This window comes from Heterodontus francisci, unplaced genomic scaffold (assembly GCF_036365525.1).
Source record: "Heterodontus francisci isolate sHetFra1 unplaced genomic scaffold, sHetFra1.hap1 HAP1_SCAFFOLD_1387, whole genome shotgun sequence".
Taxonomy (NCBI): domain Eukaryota; kingdom Metazoa; phylum Chordata; class Chondrichthyes; order Heterodontiformes; family Heterodontidae; genus Heterodontus; species Heterodontus francisci.
Window position 1 is genome coordinate 30,586 of NW_027140535.1, and position 21,354 is coordinate 51,939.

Below are 21,354 nucleotides of genomic sequence, written 5' to 3' on the forward strand. Positions count from 1 at the left end.
GTTTTTCAGACTGGAGAATGGTAGACAGTGGTGTTTCCCAAGGATCAGTGCTAGGACCACTGCTTTTTTTGATATGTATCAAACTGAACTGGACTAGCCACATAAATGCTGTGGCGACAAGAGCAGGTTAGAGGCCGGGAAGTCTGTGGCAAGTAACCCACCTCCTGTCTCCTCAATGCCTGTCCATCATCTACAAGGCACAAGTCAGGAGTGTGATGGAATACACTTCACTTTCCTGGATGGGTGCAGCTCCAACAACACTCAAGAAGCTTGACACCATCCAGGACAAAGCAGCACGCTTGATTGGCACCCCATCCACCATCTTAGGCATTCACTCCCTTTACCACCGATGCACAGTAGCAGCAGTATGTACCATCTACAAGATGCACTGCAGCAACGCACCAAGGCTCCTTCGACAGTACCTTCCAAACCCACGACCTCTACCACCTGGAAGGACAAGGGCAGCAGATGCGTGGGAACACCACCACCTACAAATTCCTCTCCAAGCCACAGACCATCCTGACTTTTTTTTTTAGATTAGATTAGAGATACAGCACTGAAACAGGCCCTTCGGCCCACCGAGTCTGTGCCGAACATCAACCACCCATTTATACTAATCCTACACTAATCCCATATTCCTACCAAACATCCCCACCTGTCCCTATATTTCCCTACCACCTACCTATACTAGTGACAATTTATAATGGCCAATTTACCTATCAACCTGCAAGTCTTTTGGCTTGTGGGAGGAAACCGGAGCACCCGGAGAAAACCCACGCAGACACAGGGAGAACTTGCAAACTGCACACAGGCAGTACCCGGAATCGAACCCGGGTCCCTGGAGCTGTGAGGCTGCGGTGCTAACCACTGCGCCACTGTGCCGCCCCCACCGTTCCTTCACTGTCGCTGGATCAAAATCCTGGAACTCCCTTCCTAACAGCACTGTTGGTGTACCTGCACCCCAAGGACTGCAGTGGTTCACGACGGCAGCTCACCACCATCTTGGAGTTCAATGTGGGAAAGTGTGAGGTAATCCACTTCGGTAGGAAGATTGAAGAGGCAGATTATTATTTAGATGGAGAAAGACTACAAAATACTGCAGTGCAGAGGGATCTGGGTGTTCTTGTACATGAAACACAAAAGGTTAGCCTGCAGTTGCAGCAAGTAATTAGGAAAGCAAATGGAATTTTGGCCTTTATTGCTAGGGGGTTAGAGTTTAAAAATAGGGAAGTCTTGTTACAACTGTACAGGGTGTTGGTGAGGCCACACCTGGAGTACTGCGTACAGTTTTGGTCCCCATATTTAAGGAAGGATATACTAGCATTGGAGGCAATTCAGAAAAGGTTCACTAGCTTGATTCCTGGGATGAAGGGGTTGTCTTATCAAGAACGGCTAAACAGGTTAGGCCTTTATTTATTGGCGTTTAGAATAATGAGAGGTGATCTTATTGAAACATATAAGATTTTAAGGGGGCTTGACAGGGTAGATGTTGAGAATATGTTTCCACTGGTGGGGGAATCTCGAACTAGGGGACATAGTTACAGAATAAGGGGGCACACATTTAAAACTGAGATGAGAAGGAATTTCTTCTCTATCGGGTGGTGAATCTCTGGAATTCTCTACCTCCGGGTTGTGGAGGCTAGGTCATTAACTATATTTAAGGAGGAGGTAGATAGATTTTTGGAATCTCGGGGAGTCGAGGGTTATGCGGAGCAGGCCCGACAGAGGAGTTGAGGCCTGGGACAGATTGGCCATGATCTTATTGAATGGCGGGGCAGTCTTGCGGGGCTGAATGGCCTACTCCTGCTCCTATTTCTTATGTTCTTATGTTGTTCTCAAGGGCAATTAGGGATGGGCAATAAATGCTGGCCTAGTCAGCGATGCCCACATCCCCCGAACGAATAAAAAAAAAACTGGGGTATTGTGTCCAGTGCTGGTCACCACACTTCATGAAGGATGTGAGGGTCCTTGAGAGGGTGCGGAGGATATTTACCAGAATGGTTCCAAGGATGTGGGATTTTAGCTACAAGGTTAGGTTGGAAAAGCTGGGGTTGTTCTCCTTGGAGCAAAGGAGATTGAGAGGAGATTTGATAGAGGTGTACAAGATTATGACAGATTTAGATAAGGTAGACAAAGAAAAACTGTTCCCATTAGCTGATAATACATGGACTAGGGGACACAATGTAGGTTTTGGAAAAGAGATGCAGGGCGGATTGGAGGATGAACGTCTTTATGCAGCGAGTGGTAATGACCTGGAACTCGCTGCCAACGAGGGTGGTGGAAGTAGGGATGATGAATGGTTTCAAAATTAAATTTGATGGGCACTTGAGGCAAATAAACTTGCAGGGCTATGGGGATAAAGTGAGAGAATGGCACTGATTGGATTGCTGTATAGAATGCCACATGGCTCAATGTGCTGAATGGCCTCCTTTTGTGCCATAATGACTCTCTCACAAATCACCCCTTAACCTTTATTTTCCCTGGAATTTAGAATCATAGTTTGTTTAAACTTTCCTCATAATTTAAACTGTGTGCGCTCTAAGGACAATATATCCTTCCTAATGTGCAGTGCCCAGATCTGCTCACTGTACTAACCAACAGAAAACCGAGTTGGGATAAATGGGTCCTTTCTGGTTGTCAAGATGTAACTAGTGGGGTGCCACAGGGTTCGGTCCTCGGGCTCCAACTATTTACAATCTATATTAATGATTTGGATGTAGGGATAGAAGGTACTATAGCCAGATTTGCAGATGGCACTAAAATAGGTGGGATAGTAAGTTGCAATAAAGAAATAAGAAATTTACAAATGGATATGGATAGGTTAGGTGAATGGGTCAAAGTTTGGCAGATGGAGTTTAACATAGATAAGTGTGAGGTTATCCATTTTGGTCGGAAGAATAGAAAGGCAAATTATTATCTAAATGGAGAGAAACTTCAGCGTGCTTCGGTGCAGAGGGATCTGGGTGTCCTCGTGCATGAATCACAGAAAACTAGTAAGCAGGTACTGCAGGTAATAAGGAAGGCAAATGGAATTTTGGCATTTCTTGCTAAAGGATTAGAGTATAAAAGTAGGGAAGTGTTGCTGCAACTGTACAAGGCATTAGTGAGTCTGCACCCGGAGTATTGCATACAGTTTTGGTCTCCTTACTTGAGGAGGGATGTAGTTGCATTGGAGGCAGTTCAGAGAAGGTTCACTAGATTGATTCCAGAGATGAGGGATTTGTCTTTTGAAGAGAGATTGAGCAGTTTAGGCCTTTACTCTAGAGTTTAGAAGAATGAGAAGAGATCTAATTGAGGTATATAAGATGATTAAGGGGATTGGCAAAGTAGACGTAGAGAGTATGTTTCCTCTTGTGGGGCAATCTAGAACAATAGGTCATTGTTTCAGGATAATGGGTAGCAGATTTAAAACAGAGATGAGGAGAAATTACTTGTCTCAAAGGGTCGTGAGTCTGTGGAATTCACTACCCCAGAGTGTGGTGGATGCTGGGACATTGAGTAAATTTAAGGAGGAGATAGACAGATATTTAATTAGTAATGGGTTGAAGGGTTATGGAGAACGGACAGGAAAGTGGAATTGAGGCCGAGATGAGATCAGCCATAATCGTGTTGAATGGCGGAGCAGGCTCGAGGGGCTGAATTGCATACTCCTGCTCCTAGTTCTTATGTTCTTATGTACTCCAGGGCCAGAATTTTATGTTGTGGCAAAGGCTATGCCCACCAACTGAAAAGCTGGGGGAGAGCCCACTTCTCCCAGGCCTGGAAGCCACACAGGCCATTAATTGGCCTTGGTTGGGACATCCACCCCTCTGGGGCAGGGGGGCGGTGGGGAGGGAGTGATTTAAACTAATTTGGTAGGGGGATGGGATACAGAGTGGAGGTACAGTAGGAGGTGATGCATAGCCAAATATAGAGAGAAGTTAAGTCAGTCTGGAAGGCAAAACAAATATAGACCTGTTGAGGCACAGGCGAATAACGCAAGGCTGGAATGCATCTATTTTTACACAAGGAGTCTTACAAGTAAGGCAGATGAATTGAGGGCGTTGATTAACACATGGGTATATGATATTATTGGTATCAGAGAGACATCGTTGAGGGAAGGGCAGGACTGGCAGCTCAATATTCCAGGGTATAGAATCTTCAGACATGACTGGGTTTGTGGGGGGTGGGGGGTGGGGGGGGAGGAGGGGGGGTGTAAAAGAGGAGGTGGCATTGATCAATGAGTCAATTACTGCAGTAAGGAGGGATGATAATCATAGAAGGTTCCTCAAATGAGGCCATATGGGTCGAACTTAGAAACAAAAAGGGGGCAATCACTTGGCTGGGAGTGTACTACAGGCCTCCAAATAGTCAGGGAAAAATAGAGGAGCAGATATGTAGGCAAATCTCAGAAAGGTGTAAAAATAATAGGGTAATAATAGTAGGGGATTTCAACTTCCCCATTATTAACTGGAATAGTCTTGGTGCAAAAGGCTTAAAGGGGGCGGAATTCTTAAAGTGCATACAGGAAAGCTTTTTGAGCCAGCACATAGAAAGTCCTACAAGCAAAGGGGCTGCTAATCCGAGGGAATGAAGCCAGACAAGTGGTAGAAGTGTGAGTGGGGAAGCATTTCGGGGATAGTGACCATAACTCTAAGATTTAAGGTAGTTATGGAAAAGGACAAAGATGGACCAGAAATAAAGGTACTGAATTGGGGGAAGGCCAATTTCAATATGATAAAACAGGATCTGGCCAAAGTGGACTGGGAGCAGCTACTTGTAGGAAAGTCTACATCATTCCAGTGGGAGTCATTCAAAAAGGAAATAGTGAGAGTTCAGGGCCAGCATGTTCCCGTAAAGGTGAAGGGTAGGACCAATAAGTCCAGGGAACGCTGGATGTCCAGAGAAATGGAGGATTGGATAAAGAAAAAAAAAGGAAGCTTGTGCAAATTCAGAGGGCTGAAAACAGCGGAGGCCCTAGAGAAGTATAGAAAGTGTAGGGGGGTACTTAAAAAAGTAATTAGGTGAGCGAAGAGGGGGCATTAAAAAACACTGGCGGGCACGATAAAGGAAAATCCCAATGCGTTTTATAAATATATTAAGGGCAAGAGGATAGCCAGGGAAAGAGTAGGGCCCATGAAGGACCAAAGTGGCAATCTGTGTGTGGAGCCGGAGGACATAGGTGAGGTTTTAAATGATTACTTTTCATCTGTGTTCACTATGGGAGGGACGATGTAGATGTAGAGATCAGGGAGGTGGATTGTGATATACTTGAACAAATTAGCATTGAAAGGGAGGAGGTTTTAGCGGGCTTAAAAGTGGATAAATCCCCAGGCCCAGACGAGATGTATCCCAGGCTGTTATGTGAGGCAAGGGAGGAGATAGATGTGGCTTTGACACAAATTTTCAAATCCTCTCTGGCCACAGGAGAGGTACCAGATGACTGGAGGACAGTGAATGTGGTGCCACTATTCAAGAAGGGCAGCAGGGAGAAACCAGGTAATTACAGGCCAGTGAGTCTAACATCTGTGGTAGGGAAACTATTGGAAAAAATTCTGAGGGACAGGATTAATCTCCACTTGGAGAGGCAGGGATTAATCAGGGATAGTCAGCAAGGCTTTGTCAGAGGGGGATCATGTCTAACAAACCTGACTGAATTTTTTGAGGAGTGACCAGATGTGTAGATGAGGGTAAAGCAATTGATGTAGTCTACATGGACTTCAGTAAGGCTTTTGATAAGGTCCCGCCTGGGAGATTGGTGAAGAAGGTAAGAGCCCATGGGATCCAGGGTAATTTGGCAAATTGGATCCTAAAGTTGGCTTAGTGGCAGGAGGCAGAGGGTGATGGTCGAGGGTTGTTTTCGCGATTGGAAGCCTGTGATCAGTGGTGTATCGCATTGGTCAGTGCTGGGACCCTTGCTGTTTGTAGTGTACATTAATGATTTAGATGTGAATATAGGAGGTCTGATCAGTAAGTTCGCAGATGACATGAAAATTGGTGGTGTCGTAAGTAATGAGGAGGAAAGCCTTAGATTACAGGATGGTATAGCTGAGCTGGTAAGATGGGCGGAGTAGTGGCAAGTGGAATTGAATCCTGAGATGTGTGAGGGGATGCATTTTGGGAGCACTAACAAGGCAAGGGAAATTACAATGGATGGTAGGACCCTAGGAGGTACAGAGGGTCAGAGGGACCTTGGTGTACTTGGCCATTGATCACTGAGGGTAGCAGATACTTGCCATTATTAGTCGAGGCATAGAATATAAGAGCAGGGACGTTCTGATGGAGCTGTATAAAACGCTGATTAGACCACAGCTTGAGTACTGTGTCTGGTCCCTGCACTGGATGCAGAGGAGATTCACCAGGATGTTGCCTGGGCTGGAGCATTTCAGCTACGAATAGAGACTGGATAGGCTCGGGTTCTTTTCCTTAGAGCACAGAAGGCTGAGGGGAGACCTGAATGAGGTATACAAAATTATGAGGGGGATAGATAGGTTAAATAGGAAGAAACTTTTTCCCTTAGTGGAGGTGTCAATAACCAGGGGGCTTAGATTTAAAGCAAGGGGCAGAAGGTTTAGAGGGGATTTGAGGGAAAGTCTTTTGACCCAGAGGGTGGTTGGAATCTGGAACACACTGCCTGAAGGGGTGGTAGAGGCAGGAACCCTCACAACATTTAAGAAGTATTTAGATGAGCAGTTGAAACGCAATAGCATACAAGGCAACGGGCCAAGTGCTGGAAAATGGGATTAGAGTAGATAGGTGCTTGATGGCCGGCATGGACACGATGGGCTGAAGGGCCTGTTTCTGTGCTCTACAACTCTATGACTCTTTAGGAAATCGGAGCAGGAGTAGGCCGTTTGTCTCGTTGAGCCTACTCCGCCATTCAAACAGAGGCTGATCATCTACCTCTATGCCATTTTTCCCCACTAGCCCCTTATCCCTTGATATCATTAGTCTGGTGAACCTGTGTTGCACTCCCTCTTTGCTAAGTATATCCTTCCTTAGATAAGGAGATCAAAACTCTGCACAATACTCCAGGTGCAATCTCAGCAAGGCTTTATACCATTGCAGCAAGACATCTTTCCTCCTGTACTCAAATCCTCTTGCAATGAAGGCTGACATACCATTTGAACAGATGAGGCCCCAAAACAGATTCTTGCGGGACACCAGAAGTCACATCCTGCAAATTAGCGTGCCTGACCATTCTCCCTACTCTCTGTCTCCTGCCATTCAGCCAATTTGCAAACCAGGCCAATAACTAGCATTCATTTCCATGGGCTTAACTTTAGCTAACAGTCTCTTGTGAGAGACTTTATCAAATGCCTTCTGGAGGTCCATATAAATAACATCCACAGACATTCCCCTGGCCACTATTGTAGTCGCTTCTTCAAAAAAATTCAATCAGATTAGTCAGGCATGACCTCCCTTTTACAGATCCATGCTGGCTCTCTCTGATTCGCTGAAAATTTTCAAGGTGTTCAGTCATCCTATCCATAATTATGGAGTCTAGCAATTTCCTGACAACAGATGATAGGCTATTGGGTCTGTAATTCTCCAGTTTCTCTCTTGTCATCTTTCTAACCAGTCTAAAGGATAAATTCCCAAATTGAGAGAACTATCTAAGATTATACTTAATGAATCTGTAATGTTCTCACCTACTTTTGAATTCCTGAGATGGAAACCCTCTGGTCATGAGGAATTTTGACTCTTTAGTGCCATTAATTTATCCATGACTTACTTAAATTAATTTTGGTGAGTCCCTGTCCCTGATTCAATAATAGTGTCCTTGGGATGTCTGGCATGCTGACCTTTTCCTGAAACAAAGTAATTATTTAACATGTCCACCATTTCCTTATTTTCATTATCAGTTTTCAATATATTTCTTCTGACCACTGTTTTTCTTAAGTTAATGGTAAAAGTTTTTTGTGTTGATTTTGCTATCCCTTGAAAGTTTCTTTTCATACTCCCTTTTTGTAGCTCTTACGTTAGCTTTATTTCCCTTTGCTGCTCTTTGTATCTTTCCTATTTGCCAGAATATGTGCTTTTTTGACATTTTTGTATGTTTTTACTTGTAGTTTTATGTTGTCTCTTATCTCTTTTGTTGGCCTTGGCTGTGTTTTCTGGCACGTAGAACTCTTATCCTTTAGGGGTTCTGTGTCATACTACAGAAAAGTTAAATATGAATAAAACCGGACAGACCAGGATGCAGAATATACTCTGGGTGGGGGACTTCAATGTCCATCACCAAGAGTGGTTTGATAACGCCACTACTGACCGAGCTGGCCGAGTCCTAAAGAACATAGCTGCTGGACTGGGTCTGGGGCAAGTGATGAGGAAACCAACAAGAGGGAAAAACATCTTTGACCTCATCCTCACCAATCTGCCTGCCATAGATGCATCGGTCCATGATAGTATTGGTAGGAGTGACCACCGCACAGTCCTTGTGGAGACAAAGTCCCGTCTAAATGGGATAGATTTTGAACAGATCTAGCAATGCCAAACTGGGCATCCGTGAGGCGCTGTGGACCATCAGCAGCAGCAGAATTGTACTCAACCACAATCTGTAACCTCATGGCCTGGCATATCCCCCACTCTACCATTACCATCAAGCCGGGGGATCAACTCTGGTTCAATGAAGAGTGCAGGAGGGCATATCAGGAGCAGAATCAGGGGCATACCTCAAAATGAGGTGTCAACCTGGTGAAGCTACAACACAGGACTACTTGCATGCCAAACAGCGTAAGCAGCATGCGATAGACAGAACTAAGCAATCCCACAACCAACGGATCAGATCTAAGCTCTGCAATCCTGCTACATCCAGTCGTGAATGAGTCGTGGACAATTAAATATCTAACTGGAGGAGGTGGCTCCACAAATATCCTCATCCTCAGTAATGGGGGAGCCCAGCACATCAGTGCAAAAGATAAGGCTGAAGCATTTGCAACAATCTTCAGCCAGCAGTGTTGAGTGGATGATCCATCTCAGCCTCCTCCTCAAGTCCCCAGCATCACAGATGCCAGTCTTCAGCCAACTTGATTCATTCCATGTGATATCAAGAAACAACTGAAGGCACTGGGTTCTGCAACGGCTATGGGCCTTGACAACATACTGGCAATAGTACTGAAAACCTGTGCTCCAGAACTTGCCGCGCCCCTAACCAAGCTGTCCCAGTACAGCTACAACACTAACATCTACCCGGCAATGTGGAAAATTGGCCAGGTATGTCCTGTACACAAAAAGTAGGATAAATCCAACCTGGCCAGTTACCGCCCCAACAGTCTACTCTCAATCATCAGTAAAGTGATGGAAGGTGTCATTGACAGTGCTATCAAACAGTACTTGCTTAGCAATAACCTGCTCGCTGACACTCAGTTTGCGTTCTGCCAGGGCCACTCAGCTCCTGTCCTCATTACAGCCTTGGTTCAAACATGGACAAAAGAGCTGAACTCGTGAGGTGAGAGTGACTGTCCTTGACATCAAGGCAGCATTTGACAGAGTATGGCATCAAGGAGTCCTAGCAAAACCGGAGTCAATGGGAATCGGGGGAAAACTCTCCGCAGGTTGGAATTGTACCTAGTGCAAAGGAAGATGGTTGTGGCTGTTGGAGGTCAATCATCTCAGCTCCAGGACATCACTGCAGGAGTTCCTCAGGATAGTGCCCTAGGCCCAACCATCTTCAGCTGCTTCATCAATGACCTTCCTTCAATCATAAGGTCAGAAGTGGGGATGTTCGCTGATAATTGCACAATATTCAGCACCATTCGTGACTCCTCAGATACTGAAGCAGTCCATGTAGAAATGCAGCAAGACCTGGACAATATCTAGGCTTGTGCTGATAAGTGGCAAGTAACATTCATGCCACACAAGTGGCAGGCAATGACCATCTCCAACAAGAGAGAATCTAACCATCTCCCCTTGACATTCAATGGCATTACGATTGCTGAATCCCCCATCATCAACATCCTAGGGGTTACCGTTGACCAGAAACTGAACTGGAGTAGCTATATAAATACCGTGGCGACAAGAGCAGATCAGAGGCTAGGAATTCTGCAGAGAGTAACTCACCTCCTGACTCCCCAAAGCCTGTCCTCCATCTACAAGGCACAAGTCAGGAGTGTGATGGAATACTGTCCACTTGCCTGGATGGGTGCAGCTCCAACAACACTCAAGAAGCTCGACACCATCCAGGACAAAGCAGCCCGCTTGATTGGCAACCCATCCACAAACCTCCCTCCACCGCCGATGCACAGTAGCAGCAGTGTGTACCATGTACAAGATGCACTGCAGCAACGCACCAAGGCTACTCAGGCAGTACCTTCCAAACCCGCCAACTCTACCAAACAGAAGGACAAGAGCAGCAAATGCATGGGAACACCACCACTTGCAAGTTCCCCTCCAAGCCACACACCATCCTGACTTGGAACTCTATCACCGTTCCTTCACTGTCGCTGGATCAAAATCCTGGAACTCCATTCTTAACAGCACTGTGGGTGTATCTACCCCACATGGACTGCAGCGGTTCTAGAAGGCAGCTCACCACCACCTTCTCAGGGCAATCAGGGATGGACAATAAATGCTGGCCTAGCCAGCAACACCCAAAATCCCATGAAACGAATAATAAAAATCTACCCAGCATCGACCTGGCACCAGAAGTGATAACCGGCCCAGCCGATCTTGCGAAATCCTCCTCATTAACATCTGGAGACCTGTGCCAAAATTGGGAGAGCTGCCCCACAGATGAATGAAGCAGCAACTTGACAGTCATAGAATCATAGAAAGTTTACACGCAGAAAAAGGCCACTTGACCCATCATGTCTGCGCTGGCCAAAAAACGAGCCACCGAGTCTCATCCCGCCTTCTAGCATTTGGTCCGTAGCCCTGCAGGTTACAGCACTTGAGTTGCATATCCAGACACCTTTTAAATGAGTTATGGGTTTCTGCCTCTACTACACTTTCAGGCAGTGAGTTCCAGACCCCCACCACCCTTTGGGTGAAAAGATTTTTCCTCATGTCCCTCTAATCTTTCTACCAATTACTTTAAATCTGTGCGTCCTAGTCACTGACCTCTCTGCTAAGGTAAATAAGCCCTTCGCCTCTACTGTATCCAGGCCCCTCACAATTTTGTACATTTCAATCAAATCTCCCCTCAGCCTTCTCTGTTCCAAGGAGAACAACCCCAGTCTATCCAATCTTTCCTCATAGCTGCAATATTCAGTGCCGGCAACATCCTTGTAAATCTCCTATGTATTCTCCCGAGTGCAAATGCATTTTTTCTGTAATGAGGTGACCAGAACTGCACAGAGTACTCACTGAATCATGCCTTACAGCCAATCTCTCAGACTCTTCCATCACCAAGTCCTGTCCCACCAGCAGGACAAACCCACCAGAGCTGACAGCACACTGGTATACTGTCAGGAGGGAGTTGCCCTGGGAGTCCTCAACTTTGATTGCAGAGCCGATGAAGTCTTATGGCATCAAGTCAAACATAGGCAAGGAAAGCTGATTATCACCTACCACCCTCCCGTACTCCATGTTGAATGCCAGTTGGAAGAACACTGAGGGTAGCAAGGACACTGAATGTACTCTGGGTGGGGGTCTTCACTGTTCATCAACTAGCGTGGTTTGGTAGCACCACTACTGACAGAGCAGGCCGAGTCCTGAAGGACATAGCTTCTAGACTGGGTCTGTGTCAGATGGTGAATCAGCAAGAGGGAAAAACCTATTTGACCTCATCCTCACCAATCTACCTGTTGCAGATGCATCTTTCCATGACAGTATTGGTAGGAGTGACCACCGCACAGTCCTTATGGACGCAAACCCCCGTCTTCACACTGAGGACACGCTCCATTGTGTTGTGAGGCACTACCACCGTGCTAAATGGGATAGATTCAGAACAGATCTGGCAGCTCAAAACTGGACGTCAGTGAGGCATTGTGGGCCATCATCGCAGCAGAATTGTTTTCCACCACAATCTGTAACCTCATGGCCTTGTATATCCCTCACTCTACCCCCTGCAAATTCTCCTCCAAGTCACATGCTATTCTGACTTGTAACTATATCACTGTTCCTTCACTGTTGCTGTGTCCAAATCTTGGAACTCCCTCCCTAACAGCACTGTGGGAATATCTACATAGATGGCCTGCTCACCACCATCTTTTCAAGGGCAGTTAGGGACGGGCGATTAAATGCTGGTCTTTCCAGCAATGCTGACATCCATGAACAAATAAAAATAAACATTAAGTTCTGTTTTGAAAACCTCCCACTGATCTTCTGTCCTTTTACCCATTAACAGATTTTCCCAGTTTACTGTGTGCATTCTCTTACTCATACCATTGAAATCAGCCTGACCAAAAACTAGATTCTTAGTAGCTGTTTCATGTTCTTCCCTTTCAACCACTACGTTGCACTTGATCATATTATGATAGCTATTTGATAAATGTTCACTCACCATTAGGCTGTTAACTAAATCTTGCTCATTACTCATTACTAATTTAATATGGCTTGCATCCTTATTGGTTCTGGGACATATTGTTCCAGAAAACTATCCTGAATACACTCAAGAAATTCCCAGCCTTTCTAAAATGTGCTAGTCCATTTATCTCTTTTGATAGGAAAGTTAAAATCCCCCATTAAAACCATTGTGCCTTTACTACAGGCTTGACTAATCTCAGCATTTATACAATCCACCATTTCACAGCTACTACCAGGGGACCTATACACAATTCCCACTGCAGTCTTAAATTCTTTTCTATTTCTTAATTTTACCCATAACGTCATCACAGCCAGACTACCTCTGATTATATCATCTCTTACCATTAAAATGATTTCATCTTTAATCAATAAGGCTGCTCCTTCCCCTCTACCATTATTACAATCTTTCCCTGTAGATCTTATAACTTGCTATATTTAGTTTCCAGTCCGACTGTCTTACAGCCATGTCTCAGTAATGGCTACCATGTCATATCCCCTAAGTTGCCTGCAATTTGTTCCTTATACTCCATGTGTGTGTGTAAAGAATGCTTATTTTGGCCACACACCCTAACCTGTCCTTCTGCTCTAATGTTCTACTCTTAGTTTTCCTAGTTCTCTCTCCTTGTTTAATTACTTTACATCTTTTAATTTTCCGCTTACCTGTATTGCCTAAAGCACAATTTCTGACTGTTGCTCAATTCTCTTTCCATTTTTTCGCTTTTGAACATTTGAGCCACCCCCACCCCCACCCCACTTACTACTTTAAAGTCCTTGTGACACTCTATTTATCCTTTCCGCTCGGACCCTGATGCCAGTCTGGTTCAGGTGGAGCCTGTCCTAATAATTCAGTTGATTCTTGTCCTTGTACCGATGCCAGTCTCCCATGAAATGGAACCCTTCTTTCCCACACCACTCCTTCAACCACATGTTCACCTCCCTAATCTGTTTATCTCTGTGCCAGTGCACACGTGGCTCGGGTATAGTCCAGAGGTTATAACCTTTGAGGTGCTGTTCTTTAATTTAGCTCCAAGTACCTGATATCCTCCAAACAGAACCTTTCGTCCACTCATTTCCTCTGTTTTAGATCCCAACATGGACCACATTGACTGCATCTTCCCCATCCCTCTCCAATATCCTTTCCAGCAGATTTATGATGTCCCTCACCCTGGCACCAGGTAAGCAACAAACCCTGTGGAACTCTCAATCCTGCTTACAAAGGATGCTGTCCATTCCCCTAATTATTGACTTACCTACAACTATCACATTAGACTTCCTCTCCTCCTCCCCCTCCTCCTCCCTCATTTGGACAGCCTCCTGCTACATGGTTCACATTCTGGCTATCTTCCTCACAGGCAGCAAGTACATTATACCTGTCAGATAGGATCAGTTTCTGTGGTTCTTTGTTCTCTATCTCACCTGGGTTCCCTTTACTCTGTACACTACCAGTCACACTAACCCTATTCTGCACCTGTACCCCTCTACGAGGTGTGACCAAAGACTGGAGCAAACTTCAAAAAACTGCTCCCTCTCCCTTCTTTGTCAGAGTGTCTCCAGCTCACACTCCAGCTCAGTGACTCAGAGCCGGAGAGATTCGACACCAAAACAGCTACTGCACGTGTTCACTTGGGACAGTCTCGCTGTCCACAAACTCCCCACATACTACAGTCCAGACATACAACTACCATATCTTAGACTAAATTATTAATAATATTTATATCCAGTTTTTAGTGTGTAATTTTTTTCCTTTTTCTACACACTAACTTGCACTAAGCAGAGGATAAAAATTTTAAATACTGCCTCAAATTCAACTACAAGAAATTGGAGGTTAAAAAAGCTGCAGCTCCTTCCCTCCCCGCACAAAATTCCCACTTTTACCAAATTCCTGATTTTGGTACTTAGTTAACACGGCACTCTTTTCATGACCACTCTGGAGTAGCAGATACTGTTTACTTTGGACCTTTTTGAGTCACACCCAAATTACATACAACTGCTAACTCAGCTTCCTGTTGACAGTAATTAACACATGCCGTTTACAGCTGATTGACAGTTAACTGCCACTGACGGGCAGGTTCTGTGAACTAAGTAGCTTAACTAATGTACAGTTTCTTTTATTCCTTAAAGCTGTAGGTCAGATTCTAAATGTTAAATTAAATTTCAGTTTCAGTTTGAGAAATAGCAAAGAATTCCCGTTTCTACCAAATTCTCCAACTTTAGCTCTCTGCTCATTCTGCATTCTTCATGACCATAATGCGCTACCACTCTCTGGACAAGATTAAACAGCTTGTCATGGTTGATATTATTCAGTCCTATTAGAATCTTTAAAACAATAATTATATCACCTCTCAACCTTCTCTGTTCCAGTGAGAACATCCCCAATTTATTTAATCACTCCTCATAATCCAGCCCCTGCATCATTCTGATTGCTCTCTTCTGTATTCTTTCTGTAGCTGCAATATTCTTTTTGTACTGTGGGAACCATGACTGTACCAATGATTGATTAAAGTGGCAGGATTGCCTGGCAATTTTGGCTCCATAATGCATCCCAACTGATTTGCTTTACTCGCTGTCATCAATGTTGAGATAGTTTCAATTTATTGTCAGCCAGGACCCCAGATCTCTTTCATTGACCATGCGTGTTATTTTATTTCAAATATGTAATCATCCCTGGATTATTTTGTTCCCATGTGAAGCATTTTGCATGTCTCTGCTATTACAGACGGGTGGTAAGTGGTGTGGATGGCTTCCGCTTTTCACCTCCCAGCTGACTGCAGATAGTGTTTTATTAAAAATGGTGTGTTAATCCCTGGATGTTTTAGGGTCAAATAAACGGACAAGTGACAAGTTTTCTCGTAGGTTTTAAAAAAGAAAGATAACTTTTTTTTAGACAATTCCTGAAATGGTCGCAACCTCACCCACACGCATATTCACACCCACATGCATACACAAGAATAGATAGATAGAGAGAAAAGTGTAGGATGCAATTACTGGACATGAGTCTGTTGCTTAAAAAACCTTTGGAGTTCCTATCGGGAGGGAATTTTATAACGGTGTTGCAGGCCTGAACTGGGAGTTGCTGAAGTGTTGTGGTCTTCTGTGGTTAAAACTCAGCCCCAATTTGGTGGTGTGAATCCTGGTTTACTTTCACAGATGGAGAGTCTCATCTTGTAATCTCTCTACTGCAGGGGTTGTACAAATTGTTATTCATCAGGGTTCTTCTGCTTGGCTGGACCGTATCTTGCAGCCTCTGGCTGGAACTGGCTTTCTGTGGTCTTTGGTTGATCTCCCCTCTCTCTCCAGAGAGCTAGCTCTTAAGTTAAAAATCCATCACATTTCTGTCTCTGTCAGCTGACAAAAGGCCCTCTCCCCGAGTGAGACCACACAAAGGTCCAGGATGTGGAAACCATTGCTGTCTATTGGAGTCTGGATGGGGACCATTCTGTTACAATGGTGCTACTTCATACCCATCTATCTTGGTTTGGGCTGTGGAGTCAGTCTCTCTACAGAACCTTTGTTAGTCCCATTCCTGTAGGTAGGAGTCACTAACACAAACTGGGCTTCTTTCCATTTCAGTGTGTTTTCCCCAAACCTAATTCAGATGCAGTTAATTAGTTTAGTCTTTGCAGACAGGCTTGTTTACTGGCAGTACTGGAGGGGTCACCTGACCTCTCCTCCATCTTGTCTGTAGTCTGCAAGTTCCCCTCCAAGCCACACACCATCCTGACTTGGAACTACATCGCCGTTCCTTCACTGTCGCTGGGTCAAAATCCTGGAACTTCCTTTCTAACTGCAGTATAGGTGTACCTACCCAATGTGGACTGCAGCGGTTCAAGAGGCAGCTCACCACCACCTTCTCAGGGGCAATTAGGGATGGGCAATAAATGTTGGCCTAGCCAGCAACGCCCACATCCCAGGAATGAAGAAAAGATTGACACAACTGAGACATAAAAACATGATAACGTGAAGTAGGTTCCTTTGGGAGTAAATGCATGCTGTAAAATGTTAATATATTTTTGAGGAACCTTCTGTCTTGAAGCTGCTGGCCTACTAGGATGATAATGCCATAGGCAGTGGTTACCCTCTGGTACCTTTCTCACATGGTTCGCGCTTTTGCTCTCTCTCTTTCTTTCTCTCTGAACCTGGACAGTGAGTGTTCGCTATTTGATGCTGTTCTCATCCAGTACCCAGGGCCAGTTTCCACCTGGAGTCACTGGGTATTGATCAGGAGCAGGAACCCTATCTGATAGTTTCTTTCTCCCCACACCCACCCACCAACCAACACTCTAGCTCAGACTGGGGAATGGAAATCAGCACAAGCTCTTCAAATGACTCAGCAAACTTAACCAATGAGTGGCTGAGCTCTCCAGATTCAGGGAGCTTCTGCTCCCAACTATTTTCCAGTGATCTCTGCTGCAATATGCATCTGTGTGGCCATCAATCAGATAGGTAGGAGCAGACAGGCCGCAGTCAGACAGGTAGCTAGGAGCAGACAGGTAGCTAGGAATGGACTGGCCACAGTCAGACAGGTAGCTAGGAGTGGACTGGCCGCAGACAGCTGACTTGCCTCAGTCGCACTGTTTGTTGAATGTCTTTACCTACATATCTGTAATTCCATCGACAGTGCATGACTGAATTTCACTGCCATATACTGGTGTGAAGTGAAAGGTTTAATGTATTTGGTCTGGGCCTTCACTAACCATCAGGTACATTAATATGTTGCAGGTTTGTTGCTCCTGGCCCAAAGGATCAGTAACCTGCTGCATAATTCAACCATCTTGAGACTTTGATATTCATTCAGATGGGTGGGTGTTGCTGTAGGAGAAATGGAGCAATATCTCCTGTTCACCCTGGACACGACTGGCTGGGGACAACTTTAGCTATAGAGATGTTGGTGATCCATGTGAGATTGGAGTACAGTGAGATTTATGTAGTTTTTGTAAGCTGCCCAAGTTTCACAGCCATACAGCCAGTTGCTGAGAACACAGGCTTTATAAATCATCAGCTTCGTCCAAAGGGTCAGCTTGGTGTTATCCCATCCGCATTTCACGAGTCGGCCATCAGCAAAGGTGTACAAGACACCCCACCTAAATGCTGCCTGTCCATCATCTTTCGTAGATGGAAGGATGCCAACCATGTTTTTTTAAACTGCGTATTCTGCTGCTTTCTTTGAATTGTTTCTATTTTTCCAACTACTTTAGTTCTAAGAGCTTGGTAACTAATGAGTCCCATTCCCACCATATTCTTAAAGTATTGATCTGTGTTTCTTTGGAATCTAGGGTTCTGAAGATGGTTTGAAGCAGAAAAATGAGATGATGAGTCGGCTAGAGGAGAAGACCAACCAAGTCACAGCTGCCATGAAACGGATGGAGCAAAGGTACAACATCCAGTAAATGGGTTCCATTTCCTCCCCTTCTCAAGTCATGCTGGGAAACCGTTCCATAGGCACTGGCTCATATCTTTCACCCGTACAGCTGTTATGTGTCACCTGCAACAGTGTGTGCAGGCAATGGAGTCCATTGCCACCCTCGTGCCCTCACCGGTGAGTCTGATTTCCACCAGTACACAGTAACATTCCAGAAGAGGTCACAAACTATCAGGAGCAGGATCGTTGGCTGATTTATTTTTTCCCCATCTCTGAGGGACTGTTGCTGTTTGTGTACCTGATGCTCCAGCCGAGTGCAGCTGCAGTCAAAGCTGGGAATTTCCTGGCCTGTATGACTCAGTACCATCACACGTGAAAAGTGCTCCTGTGGTGCAGAAGGTTGTTTAAGCATGCAGATGGTTTGCAAGAATTGTGAATGTGAGTGACCAGTTAATCTCTGATTGCAGCTACTTCATGTGGTTTTAGTGTCTGTTTCCCCCTTCCAGAATTGGACATCAGGTGTGAGCAGGATCAGATTTACAGACATTCTGATGGTGGAATAGCCTGCTGACATACACCATCTAAGATCACACATTAAGTGCAAGCTGTCGAGGTGTAAGGAATCCTGGCCAACTGATTATCCACAGGTTGGGGGCTTAAGACTTTGTGTAGACAGTAGAAAATAAAATGTCTAGCAGTGCTTGTTAGGTGATGTCACAATGGGGAGTTTCTCTGGTCTGTATATGGGGACTCTCAGGAGGTTCCTGACTATAGAACAGAGTCACAGATAACACCTCATCTATATGTGCTGTATAATCTCTCTCATCCATTCCTGTCATTACTCATTATATTGAGATACATTGCTGCTGCTGTTTTTAGAAATGTCACTGCTATTAACATCTCTTTCTTTCTTCCCTGTTTATTTTGATTTTTCATTTTGCTTTCTCTGTCTATTTGCTTCTCCCTATTTGCCCCTTTTGATTTCGTCAAGTGACAAAGATTTATTGGATCAAACACGAACTGTTGCAATCTCTTGTTTGAAGTGTGTTGGTAGAGAGAATAACATTTAGAATTTCTTCATAACCTAATCTCTATTAGTTTGATCTGAGATGCAAAACCAATGGTGTAATCTTAGAGTGTGTTCGGAAGAGGTTATGTTGCTATCCAAATGACTGAAGGGACAGAATATTCTTTCAAATATTCCTTCAACTTGTCTGCTTCATATCTGTACTGTTCATTCCCTCTGCCTCCCCACTGTGCTCTCTGCCTCCCCACTGTGCTCTCTGCCTCCCCACTGTGCTCTCTGCCTCCCCACTGTGCTCTCTGCCTCCCCACTGTGCTCTCTGCCTCCCCACTGTGCTCTCTGCCTCCCCACTGTGCTCTCTGCCTCCCCACTGTGCTCTCTGCCTCCCCACTGTGCTCTCTGCCTCCCCACTGTGCTCTCTGCCTCCCCACCGTGCTCTCTGCCTCCCCACCGTGCTCTCTGCCTCCCCACCGTGCTCTCTGCCTCCCCACCGTGCTCTCTGCCTCCCCACCGTGCTCTCTGCCTCCCCACCGTGCTCTCTGCCTCCCCACCGTGCTCTCTGCCTCCCCACCGTGCTCTCTGCCTCCCCACCGTGCTCTCTGCCTCCCCACCGTGCTCTCTGCCTCCCCACCGTGCTCTCTGCCTCCCCACCGTGCTCTCTGCCTCCCCACCGTGCTCTCTGCCTCCCCACCGTGCTCTCTGCCTCCCCACCGTGCTCTCTGCCTCCCCACCGTGCTCTCTGCCTCCCCACCGTGCTCTCTGCCTCCCCACCGTGCTCTCTGCCTCCCCACCGTGCTCTCTGCCTCCCCACCGTGCTCTCTGCCTCCCCACCGTGCTCTCTGCCTCCCCACCGTGCTCTCTGCCTCCCCACCGTGCTCTCTGCCTCCCCACCGTGCTCTCTGCCTCCCCACCGTGCTCTCTGCCTCCCCACCGTGCTCTCTGCCTCCCCACCGTGCTCTCTGCCTCCCCACCGTGCTCTCTGCCTCCCCACCGTGCTCTCTGCCTCCCCACCGTGCTCTCTGCCTCCCCACCGTGCTCTCTGCCTCCCCACCGCGCTCTCTGCCTCCCCACCGCGCTCTCTGCCTCCCCACCGCGCTCTCTGCCTCCCCACCGCGCTCTCTGCCTCCCCACCGCGCTCTCTGCCTCCCCACCGCGCTCTCTGCCTCCCCACCGCGCTCTCTGCCTCCCCACCGCGCTCTCTGCCTCCCCACCGCGCTCTCTGCCTCCCCACCGCGCTCTCTGCCTCCCCACCGCGCTCTCTGCCTCCCCACCGCGCTCTCTGCCTCCCCACCGCGCTCTCTGCCTCCCCACCGCGCTCTCTGCCTCCCCACCGCGCTCTCTGCCTCCCCACCGCGCTCTCTGCCTCCCCACCGCGCTCTCTGCCTCCCCACCGCGCTCTCTGCCTCCCCACCGCGCTCTCTGCCTCCCCACCGCGCTCTCTGCCTCCCCACCGCGCTCTCTGCCTCCCCACCGCGCTCTCTGCCTCCCCACCGCGCTCTCTGCCTCCCCACCGCGCTCTCTGCCTCCCCACCGCGCTCTCTGCCTCCCCACCGCGCTCTCTGCCTCCCCACCGCGCTCTCTGCCTCCCCACCGCGCTCTCTGCCTCCCCACCGCGCTCTCTGCCTCCCCACCGCGCTCTCTGCCTCCCCACCGCGCTCTCTGCCTCCCCACCGCGCTCTCTGCCTCCCCACCGCGCTCTCTGCCTCCCCACCGCGCTCTCTGCCTCCCCACCGCGCTCTCTGCCTCCCCACCGCGCTCTCTGCCTCCCCACCGCGCTCTCTGCCTCCCCACCGCGCTCTCTGCCTCCCCACCGCGCTCTCTGCCTCCCCACCGCGCTCTCTGCCTCCCCACCGCGCTCTCTGCCTCCCCACCGCGCTCTCTGCCTCCCCACCGCGCTCTCTGCCTCCCCACCGCGCTCTCTGCCTCCCCACCGCGCTCTCTGCCTCCCCACCGCGCTCTCTGCCTCCCCACCGCGCTCTCTGCCTCCCCACCGCGCTCTCTGCCTCCCCACCGCGCTCTCTGCCTCCCCACCGCGCTCTCTGCCTCCCCACCGCGCTCTCTGCCTCCCCACCGCGCTCTCTGCCTCCCCACCGCGCTCTCTGCCTCCCCACCGCGCTCTCTGCCTCCCCACCGCGCTCTCTGCCTCCCCACCGCGCTCTCTGCCTCCCCACCGCGCTCTCTGCCTCCCCACCGCGCTCTCTGCCTCCCCACCGCGCTCTCTGCCTCCCCACCGCGCTCTCTGCCTCCCCACCGCGCTCTCTGCCTCCCCACCGCGCTCTCTGCCTCCCCACCGCGCTCTCTGCCTCCCCACCGCGCTCTCTGCCTCCCCACCGCGCTCTCTGCCTCCCCACCGCGCTCTCTGCCTCCCCACCGCGCTCTCTGCCTCCCCACCGCGCTCTCTGCCTCCCCACCGCGCTCTCTGCCTCCCCACCGCGCTCTCTGCCTCCCCACCGCGCTCTCTGCCTCCCCACCGCGCTCTCTGCCTCCCCACCGCGCTCTCTGCCTCCCCACCGCGCTCTCTGCC

The 21,354-nt window shown here is 47.8% G+C and overlaps 1 protein-coding gene across 1 annotated transcript in view; it reads left to right on the forward strand.

Moving 5' to 3' along the window:
* LOC137360105 (RUN and FYVE domain-containing protein 2-like) overlaps positions 1-21,354 on the forward strand; it is a gene marked incomplete at its 5' end in the record, with an annotated part of 57,736 nt that overhangs the window by 9,759 nt on the left and 26,623 nt on the right. The window contains one exon of the mRNA XM_068025679.1: positions 17,721-17,818. Coding sequence (XP_067881780.1) covers positions 17,721-17,818 — 98 coding nt within the window. The remainder of the gene's footprint in view (positions 1-17,720; positions 17,819-21,354) is intronic.